The 11,252-nt window shown below is 37.2% G+C and overlaps 1 protein-coding gene across 7 annotated transcripts in view; it reads right to left on the bottom strand.

The window, feature by feature from the left end:
- Positions 1 to 1,133: 1,133 nt before the first annotated feature.
- The window catches only part of TLN2 (talin 2), a 133,368-nt gene continuing 123,249 nt past the window's right edge, over positions 1,134 to 11,252 (bottom strand). For all 7 annotated transcript variants that reach the window (XM_086849224.1, XM_086849222.1, XM_086849223.1 and 4 more), the window contains 5 exons: positions 8,573 to 8,698; positions 7,703 to 7,765; positions 7,425 to 7,607; positions 5,112 to 5,237; positions 1,134 to 4,250 (listed from right to left, as the gene is read on the bottom strand). In XM_086849224.1, the coding sequence (XP_086705350.1) occupies positions 4,122 to 4,250; positions 5,112 to 5,237; positions 7,425 to 7,607; positions 7,703 to 7,765; positions 8,573 to 8,698 (627 nt within the window). In that variant the 3' untranslated portion in view covers positions 1,134 to 4,121. The remainder of the gene's footprint in view (positions 4,251 to 5,111; positions 5,238 to 7,424; positions 7,608 to 7,702; positions 7,766 to 8,572; positions 8,699 to 11,252) is intronic.

The raw sequence follows: 11,252 nt of genomic DNA, 5'->3' as shown, positions 1-11,252 counted from the left end.
TACTGACCTATCATAAAGTAAGCATTCCTGGTTTTGTTTGTGCAGCAGAATTTGAAATGGAATTTTCATCTGTCACCTGGGAATTTTAAGCTCTTACAGGCAATTTCAGTCTTATTTTGCTTAAGGAGCAAAACAAACCTTTGCATGACCACCAGTGCAACACAAGTCACAAATACCTGCAGGCAGAAAACCCCAAAATTTTCAATAGGCTTATTGCTTTTGAAGACCAAACTAAAATATATTACTTATTTTTTATTTTAATGGTGTGTCAGCATGACTACAAACTTCATTGTGCCTCTCTCAGGGGTAAAACTTTAAAAGGAAGACATTTAAGCAAAAGCTGAAACCCCTAGAAACTCCAGCATAAAATTTTAAAGCTATCTTGAACAGAAGATTCTTCTACTGCAATGAAATGCACTAATTTGAGAAAAAACAGGGTTTTTTACTGCTTTTCTATTTTTAAGATGTTTTTTAAAAGTGGCACTTTTTTATAGCTCAGTAAATGAGGGCAATTTGTAACAGAGTTGTGGCTCACGTGACTAAACAGTTTTTGCATTTGGCATCATAAAGTGACACAGAAACGTGTTGTTCCATTAACATGACCAACCACAATGCATTTAATGTAAGTAACATTAATATGGAAATGCTGGTTTCAGAAATCCTGACAATTATGGGCAGATAACTCTCTTTGTTAACCACGATGCAATCACATAAGGAAGAAAACTTTGACAGTGTAAACTACCTGCCCCTAAACCAAGCCCACTCCCAAACCCAAGAGATTACAAAATATGTAGGGATGATAAATGCCACACTCCTGGGCTGAATACCTTTAGTCTGATAAGGACTGATGAAAAACAAAAAGGCACTCATGATCTGAATATTATGAAATCATGATCTGATATTTAGTTTGAGAAGGTTGCTATATTTATGTACTCCTCCCTTCATTAGGAATCAAGTAATGAACACGCAGAAAATCAAAGGGAAAGGGACAGATAAAAAAATATGGAATTCAATTACTGTTTCAAAACTTTTCTAACTTTTGAGGCTTCTGATGTATTAAAGTTAGCTAAATGATAAAATATTCAATTTTTTGAATAACTGGGGAAATGACAGACTATTTGTACACAAGGAACTTTGAGGCATTTTGTTTTTAATTTGCATACAATTCTCCGAGTGAATTCCACATGAAGAAGGGTGAGATACAACAGAGCTCATTCATCATTTCACAGGTTAACAGAACAAAGTGAACATCTGTCCTTCTTGTTAATTAGCATCTACCCCTTAACTCCAACTTGTCACTTCCTGCTGCAAGTTCCCATGCCAAAGAAATGGATGGACTAGTTCCAAACTTCACAGATGTTCACACGTGAACTTCAGCGATACTGCAAATTATAACAGCAAGAAAAAAGTTGAAAGACTTTGGATGACCTTATATTCTCTTTGTGGTTCAATGAAGACCCAAAATTCAGAGTAAAAAAATACTTCAGTTGTCCAGCTCAGCTATTCACCTGACTGTGGTTCTTCTATAGAACACACAGTTAAGGAAAAAATACTTTCTGTCATGTAAGAGGGGGCACTAAATCAGAAACAGAGAAGTCTCAAAATAGCTGTGCTAAAACGAATTTCCCAAACACTTTTCTCTGGAGCACAATTTGAACATGCTCTTACCTTCTACATACTGATAAAGTTTTCTAGCTATATAATTTCCATACATAGTTGCATTTGACAAGGTTTTTTTTGGCTTATATCAAACTGGCAAATACCATCCTGACCAAAGTATATTACATCAGTATTATACCTACAATAAAACAGTGGCATGGTGTTAAAGACAGCATCATCTTCATGCTTTAATGAGATCAAATAACAGTTAAAGGTAGGCTGAAAGGGAAGCAGTAACAAATCTGTCTTGCAGATCTTTCTGAAAAAGAGATCAGGAAGTGAGGCCGTCCAGGTAAGTCTTGAAAGGCGTAAGCTGCAAAGGACTTGAACCTACCAATAGCAGCAGAAAATCCCCATCACTAGAGCAGTCTTTAGGTGTTACAGCAATAAATACCAGTTTAGCCTTCTGTCCAAAGACTTACAGGAAGCCTTCTTCTCAATGTAGGATTCCAGACATTGACACTGTTCAACAGGGAGTTGAACAAAAAACCAAATTGACTGTGTTGAAGTAGAAAATCAAAGAACTCGGAATTGCACATCTCTGATAGTCCAGGGTTTGCATTTGCACACAAGCCTACACACCACAGCACATCTGTCAATGCCAGTGATTCCATTTGGGATATACCAGTTTTTTCCTCCCATGATTGTGGATTCTCCAGCAACTCTACTGAATCTGAAGTATGTCAGTATCAGAGAAGAGATAACAAAAACCTTCTTACACTTCAATATTTATTAATTCTCTAGCAATTTTTTTGCTATATACTTAGTATTTATTTATGTGACAAAATTCCTGATAATTCTGTCTCATGCAGGTAACTTAAATGAAGAGTTAACACTGTCTAAACTGATGAACCTAGCACTAGGGGGTTACTGGGGAGGCTACAAGACAAGTATTTTCTGCAGCAACAACTAGGTGGGTATGCACAGAACACAAGAGGCTCAGCTGAAGGTACCTGGCAGGATCTAAGGACAGCACAGCCTTCAGAAGGACTGGAGGGGCAACATCCTCTGACCTAAACAGACTTACCATTATTGTTTAGGAGAGCTTGAGTGGAGCTGAAGACATGTTGGAAACTAATGTTAGGAGAGATGGTGTTTCTGGAGTTAGGCAAATAGTTTTAGCTTTTTCTACTTAAAGTTGCTGTGATTTGTATTCTCTTGACATAGTAAAATATGTTACTCTACCCAAATTGCTATTGTTTAGGTCACAACAGAGATACTGAGAGCATACTGTACCTTTCTGCAGCTGAAGACAAAGATTGCTGATAGATTGCTGCTATTTCTTCTCTGCAATTCCTTGGTGAATACTTTTTCATCAATAGCAACTATGAAAAAAAACTCTCTAGAGTCCAAATTTTTAAAAAATATATTACAGGAAAAATTGTAAATCTACTTGTAAATCATTCGTTTCTCCTACAATTTCCACAGGTTTCAAAACATAGTAATTATAAATGTAATTATTAAAATAATAACAAGAGTTGTGATAGTCTTTTGTTGTACTGGGCATTTTCCTTTTTTAACTGAGATACATTCTAATGGAAATACCACAGTACGAACCAGATAATTTCAATTAAAAAACAAAATGCAAACTATTCAGTCCAATGTTAGAGCATGTGTATGTGTGTATAATACTGTAAAAGTAGTCACACATTAGAGGTATATAATTGAAACAGCATTTTCTTTCATGAACCTGCTATTATTGAGGCAGTGACAAGGTTTCAATTTCTTTGTTTTTTGAGCTCTTTAAAGAAGGGCTATTGCCACATTTTGTAATCCTAAATACTGTACAAGCAGAAGCTTGTTGGTATCAGGTAAGGAATAATACTAGTAGTGCAAACAGCTGCAGAGACAATTCCTCCAGTTTTGGGGTGAACCAGCTATATAACACTGAAAGAGGATAGGCTTCTTCTTCAAATCCACACTTGTGAGTGTTTCTCCACTCAGCCATACATCCTTCTCCATCTTGGTCTTCTTTTTACAAGGGTACTTGGGGGAGAACCACCAGCTCATGTGATATTTATCATATGAAAGATTCCTCGACCTTTTTCCTACTTAATATTATGTTTTAGAACGAGTCAAGGAACGATAAATACCTCAAGCATCAGGAAAGTGACAATAATACTGACTTAGTATCTTTAGTAAAAAGTGAAACATTCTCTCCTGAGATACAAATCAAGGGAGGAACAGGAATGATGAACCTAACACTGTACCATTATTTGATCATCGTGCACCTCAGCTGAGCAGATTGGAAAGAACAAGTGTTTATTGCCCTCTGCTCATCCAAAGCTATGACAGGCAGTTTATTTAGCTAAGTGCTTGGCATACCAGTATGCTGTCAGAGCAGTTCTCAATGTGCTGTCCCCCTTTAGCTTATTTCTTTAAAAGGAAAAAAAAAAAAAGAGAGGGGAAAAAAAAATAAAACAAAAGAGTAAAAAGGGAGAAAGATCTCAGCAGGTTAACAGTTAACCCTCATCTTCTCTCAGCTCTGTGGGTAGAAACTTGTATTGCTGTTGGCGGATCTGAGCCAGTTTTTTCCTTGCTTCTTCCAGCTCTCTCTCCTTCTTCAGCATTTCTTCTTGGGCTGCAATAATCTAGAAAACAGAAGCAGCAAGGAATACTGTCTGTAAAATAATATTTCTTTCTCTAGGGCACCACAGTCACAGCTGGCTCTTGTGAGCATTCTCCAGAGGAGCACCAAATTTCAATGACTTCATCAGGAATTGCTCAAATTTTTCCAGATGTCAGGACTAGGCCATCAAGAAAAATATTGTATTCCCACTTGTTTCTTAAAGAGGACTAAAACAAGAGAAAAAGTTTAAAAAAAACCCCACCATGGCTTCACCATGCTGTGACATTCATCCATGATGAATTTTACAGCTCTGCATTCTCTCAACATGGTGGGGGGTTAGAACATGTAGAATAAAGCACTATGTCTTTACATAATGTCTGACAGTAAAATTGAACATTCCTTACTGCAGCTATCCACAGTATTTTCCTGCACATCATAATACCAAAGGAAAAATGACAGTAGTGCAGAAATAATCAATCCCAGTATCTTTTAAGTAGTGAGTACAGTATATGATGTACCACGTTCATTATAAGGAATCTATAAGAACCCTCAGAGCCTTGAAATCTACATTTAAATATTGTTATTATTTCACAATAATTATTATGGTCACAGTTTCTGTTTCTTTGTTTAAATATATGCAAAATCATAAATTTGGGAACATTTAAACTACGTAAGAGAATTCTGAAAAAATTCATTCATTTAAACAGAACAAAACTAAAAGCTATTGGACAATGCTATTAATTATTATTATATTAATATATAAATACACATAATACAAATATATTTTATATTATATACAAGTAAATAATAAGTAAATATATATAAATATATATTATATGTAAATTGTATTTTATTTTGTATTTTTTTAATTTTTTGTACCGACCTGAGCGATGCCACCCACAAACTTGGTTTTGACCACAACATCATCATCCTCTGCTTTTCCAAATGCTGCTTTTTGGGCTGCCCTGACAAGATTGTCTGATGCACGCTTGACAGCATTTCCTGCAGCCTTTGAGAAAGGTAAGAAATTCAGTAATGAATAAAATACATAACTAACATGCATTTGTCTGAACATCAAAACAAACACGTGCTTGACTGCACAGGAAAGGTATGGGGATTTTTTCCCCCCAGTGAAAAGTAAATTAATCTTTGAAAAACAGTGTCACAGAAACAAAATTCCTTTGTGTAAGAAGCTGAAAGCTGGAGAAGTCACAAATGCGATTTTTTTCCCCACAGTTTGAAATAAAGCAGTGGATGAAATTACAAGTTATATTATGCAGATCAGACCTTTTTTTAAAAAAAAAAAAAGAACAGAAACTAGAAGCTAATGTATAAAGATATTATAAAACAATTAAGGTTTTGAATTAATGGGCTTTAATTAGGGCAATTTATCAACCTACACAGCCATGGTTATCTCACATTCAAACTTTCATTTCTTAAAAATTCTCAGATTTCTAAAGAGAAACAGTCAAACATTTGTAACACACCTTTTGTTGTCTGAACTGGATACTGCCAGCAGGCCAAACCAGGCTGCTCCCACATGCTAGAGACACACTAGCACTAGGAAATGAAGCCACAGCTTCCAACCTTCCCCCCTTCCTAGGCAGGACCAGCTCTGAATCTGTCCCCCCACCTTTCCCCAGTCCTAGCCCATATTTCCAGCTGCATCTCACTTTCAAGCCTGAAATGACCCAAGGATAAATGATATGAAATTTGCTCTGCTCAGTCTGGAGCTCATCCAGAAAGAATGGAAACATTTCCAGTTGTTTCATTAAATTTGGAAGATTCTGTAACAGTGCATTCCAAATTCTCATTCATGGGAAATGCAGTTCAAAGTGGGGTATGAAGGAAAAAACCAAGACACTCGAAGTCCTGAATCCAACCTATTGATTAAAACTATATGAAAACATTTTTGCTGGGGGAAAAGCCAACTGAAAAGTCTCAGTAGTTTTGGCAAGTCCACCAGTAAAAATATTTAGCAGACATCAACTCACTGCTTTTGCAATGATGAAAGACATGATTTCCAAGTGCAAACTGCTCTTTCTCTCATTATTCATTGTGGGACTAAAATGAAGCTTGGTAAAATGGCAAAGTTCAATTTCAGTCCATGCTTGGATTTGTTTCCTTTTCATATTCCCTTCCAATTTCTCACATTCCATGTCTATTTGACAATATTCGCCCATAATGACTGAGAACCCCGAATTTCCTGTCAGAGCTGAGAAAAGTCTCTAGTAGTTGATTTTTTCCTGTTTCTATTATTTGTTCTGCATTTAAAATTCCTTCAGACCCATCTTGGCACCTAGATATTCCAGATCAGATTGCACTATGGACAGCACCACCTTCCAGTTACTGACACCTTCCCCACACCTCCTCAGCAATGTCAGTCTACATGGATCCACTGTAAACTAAAACCATCTCAGCCCTAGAACTGCCCTATGACATGCCACTATTTTCTGTAGAAACAAACAGCTTTTTCACGCATTCATATATTGATTTTTTCCTCCTAAATATTTAAACCATTTTTCTACTCTGTAAAAAAATAATGACATCTGTTCCTCATGTCAAACAGATACTTAGTCAATATGTATTTCTGTTGAATTTGATTCTGCCTATCCATATGTGAGCTGTTGCACTCAGTGTCCATTGGCAGCAGCTTGGGCAAGTACAAGAAAAAGGGAAATTTTCACTGTTCACCAATGGGGGTATAAAAAAGCAGCTGAAATAGTTCTTATGTTCCAGGCTGAGCCTGCAGGGCATGATGTCAGAGAAGGCTGCAATCATTTTAAAAACTACCATCCTCAAACAAAACTTCTAGAGACATTAGCTTTTACCCATCAAAACACAGTGTTAATTCAGCAGCAGTTCATAGAAGCTCAGCATGAAATGGATGTGTAACATGAAAGGGAGGCAGTTTTATGTCAAGAAGCTCACTCAGACTTCAGCTGAGAAGTTGCATGGGATTCTCTTCTTATTTTTGTCTAACAATGAATTCTCCACTTTGGAAAGGCTCTATATATATATATATATATATATCTATAACTGCTGTCTCTTGACTCCTAGAAACAAAGGGTGACTGACCACAGTCCAGGCTAGCACTTTGAGAAATACTTTGTTGAACACATGCATAACCTTGGAGTGCTGAAACAGTGTTTACACAGGACTACCATGGGTTTTCAATAATTAACAACACAAGTACCTGTAGCCTCCTCATGGCTTCAGAGTCATGGTCAGCCTTCACTTTGCAGGCCACAAGTAACTGTGCTGTAGAAGCTGCAACTTGTTTGGCAGATGAGATGAGTTTCTCCTCACTAGCATGGCCTTGAACTGAGGCATTTGCTGCTTCACAGAGATTGCTGGTTGCAGCTGCCACCATTCGGGCCTAGAAGGCAGCAAAAAAAAAGTCACTGTGTATTCTCACAGGATATTATTTCTTCAGAGAAAGTGCCAGTTTTCTCAATAGAAGTAATTACTCACAGCAGAAATAAGTCCCTGAGACCACTGTCCATCATCAGCTGCATTTGCAGGGATTGCTCCAACCTGAAAAAACAGTTCAGAGATGCCTTACAAGAAAACAGAAAATACAATTGCTTTGTCTCAGAATTAGACAAGCAGTAATCCATGAAAAAAAGGAAACACTTGTGCCTGTGACTGTGCCCAGCACATTCAAGACCAGAAAATCCAACTGGAAATCAGAGCAACTGTGCTTCCAGCAGACATCTGCCTGCTCAGGAAGTGTCCAGCTTACTCTACTGCTTCAACTGACCCATTCTTGGAACACACAGAAGCAATTACCAGAATAACAAACAATTAGCAGACTACTGGTGGCTGAAGGCACAGCCAAAGCAACAGCTGAAGCAGCAGTTCCTTAAATTCCAGTCTTTAAAATAACCTACTTCTCTCTCCATAATACATTTGAATTTACAAGGCATTGAGGGCACAATTACTGAGGGCTTTTGTTGTTCTGGTCCAGAGCAGTACTGTACATTGTGACACTTGGGTTTGGATCCCCAAACTGTTGTGTGGGACTTTACATTACTAGCTTGGATCACAGATCTTCATGAAGTGAAAAGCCCCCACAGAAAAACTTCCCACAACTGAATCATCTGAAGAGCCAAGCACTTGATTAAGCTTGATTAGGTTTAAATAAACCTAACTAAACGTGGGATTTTTTTAAACAGAACCAGGTCTAGGTCATGAACTGTGATGAGCAGTGAACAACTTATATTTATTTTGATTAGTCATTCCCAAGCTTCTTTCCTACTGTTTTTAACAGGACTGTTAGGAGACTAGATTAAATTTTGATGCTTTCCCCCACTACTGCTGCTGCGTGTGCTGTTTACCCACCTTTCCCTGAGCCACCAGTTCCCTCTGGGCTGCTGAAGCTGACTTCACAAGGGCACTGGTAGCAGCTGCAATGGATTTAGCTGCTTCCAGGATCTGTTCTTCAAAATCCAGAGTCTCATCTGCTTGCTATAACCAAGAAAAAACAATGTTATACATTCACCTGGAAGTAATTACACTTTCAAGACTGAGGACATATACAAAGATTCTGGAACACATCAGTGAAGTCTGTAACATCTACAACATCATTTTCTGCAAAGGAGTTTTGTATGGACTGAAGCTGGGAGTCCACATCAAGTATTAGCTTTCCCTTGTGCCTGCTCACACAGAGTATCACACAAGACACTTAAACAAAGCCATCAACTTTCTAATGCATTACCTCCAGCAGAGCATCTCTAAACTACATTCAGAGAAGTGCAGGTCTGAAAAGAAATTCATGTTTTTCCTATCAAGATTGTCTCTGCAGTGCCATAACAGTGGCTTCCAAGATTGCTAAACTAGGAAAAGCATTTTCTAAATACTTAAAAGACTTAAGGCATTGAGAAAGAACAATGATAAATGTGTGTTGTCTCATTCACCTGTACTAAGGAATGTAAAGTAGATAACAAGCAAGGGCACAGGCTGAACAGCTTTTGGTAAGAGCTGTCACTGCACAGAAAGCAGCTTTGTGCAGCACTCTGGTTTGGTGATCTTGGAGATAGGAAGTTCCAAAGGTCTGTCTGGAACACTTCAGTCATCCAAGTAAAGAATGTGCAAAACCTCCTAATGAGGTTTCTTATTATTTAAAATAATTTAAAATGCATTGTTCTATAAAAAAATTCCAGACTTTCAAATAATTTAAACGAACATTGAAAACATTTGTCCACCTAAGCATGATTACTAGCTTTTGAAGAGTTAACAAAATAGAGATGAACAGTTATTGTTCTGTTAAACAGAACCAGGCCTGGGCCGTGTATTCTGATAATTTTTTATATAAAATAATCCAACAGAATGCATTTTGTTTGTGATCCAGTCACAACCCTGCTGGAATCCAAGGCCCTATGACAAGTAGGGCAAGTGGTTACAGTATCAGAACACCCTACTTTGTGAGAGAGAAGGATTTTGAAATACAGGTTTATTCTAACTACGGCAACTGCAACATTCTTGTGTCACACAACTATAGAAACACCAGCCAGGTGGGCCCTGTGTTAAAAAATTGGGCATTTCACTTGCAAGTCTAAGCACACCCATCTAAATTCAGGTCAGGTTTTATTCTCCAGTTTGATGAAATAGTCAATTATAAAATAATAAAGGATAATGATAAGTAATTACAAAATGACCCATCAAGCAGCACTCAGTCCTACAGCACTAAAAGTCCAGGAGATGAAACAACAGCATCCAGAGACACCAGAAAAACTGAATCATCTAAAAATCAAAACTGATGTGTAGATAAAGATGTTTGGCACTTGAAAGTTTTTCTTTTTACAGGAAAAACCACCTAATCAATGGGAAAATATTTGTCTTGCCTTGCTATTGGGCTATTCCCATCAACTAAAGTATATGTCCTTCTAATAAAAGAAATTGCTTTGTGAAGTGAGCAAATAATGTTCCACATAAAATTCTGGCAGTGCTTGCAATGCCACATCATGACCATTATTATACCAAAATGCAATCACATTGGCCCTCTATAGGCCTTAAGTCTTATTTATGAAACTTTTATTTCAATCACAACATTGCCAGAGTGATTAAATTGAATCCAGTAGAATCTCTGTAAGAATTATTGTCCTTATTAAAACAGATGCATTATTCACTTTGACTTAACTAAAGACTGAAACTGAAATATCAACAAAAATACCATTGACTGACAGTAAATTTAGCAGACTGTCACTGCACATTTGAAAAACTGTTTTTACACTTTACTTTTGTCCAAGACTTCTTGCTATCAAGTTTTTAAATTCTCATTTCCAACATAAAATATATTATGTGCATTACTCTTTATATGTCAGCACTGTCAGAAACTCAAATGAGTGAGAACTTCAGTATCTACTTATTTATTATAAAGGAGGTGCCAGTCTTTGTTGACATTTAATAAAATGCTCATGGCCATAGTCTGATCTATTGGACAGGTGTGTATGTGCCCAGATGGAATTCAATTTGTGAAAAAACAGCCACCAAAAAGATACTGAACAAAAGCAGTTGTTTAAACTCAGTTCAGGGCAGTGAGTGGACTGAATATTACACACCATTCCTAAGCAGAAATTACTGCTTTTCAAAGAGAATGCCAAGAAATCAAAGCTTGCATTATCAAGGGTGCCATTGTACAAGGGCTGGATTAACTTCCACTGTCAGCAGCAGGTGAAGCTCAACAGGAAAACAGAGAGCTAAACCTTAGAATCTCATCTGGTAACAGAGTTTTTTTCTACCCTATTTACCAAATCAGTTTCTTTTCAATTATATTGAAATCCAGGGCTTGAGAGAAATGCCTATCTCAAGTTTCTCAAACTTCCAAGTCTTGCATCCTCTGACATCTCACAACTTCTTTTACTTTTGGAAAAAAACTTCTCATAGCAGTCAATCCCTTCTGTGAATATTTTTGTAGCAGCCTTACACAGCACTCAAGCTGTTGAATGCCTGCTGGCTTTTCATCTTTTGTAACAAATCCTTCTGTTCTAGTCCTTCTCTGTGGTTTTCCCTGCACCATTCT

This window comes from Cyanistes caeruleus, chromosome 13, assembly GCF_971803275.1.
Source record: "Cyanistes caeruleus chromosome 13, bCyaCae1.hap1.1, whole genome shotgun sequence".
NCBI classification, from domain to species: domain Eukaryota; kingdom Metazoa; phylum Chordata; class Aves; order Passeriformes; family Paridae; genus Cyanistes; species Cyanistes caeruleus.
The sequence above is the reverse complement of the archived record's forward strand: the minus strand, read 5'-3'. Positions and strand labels throughout refer to the sequence as shown.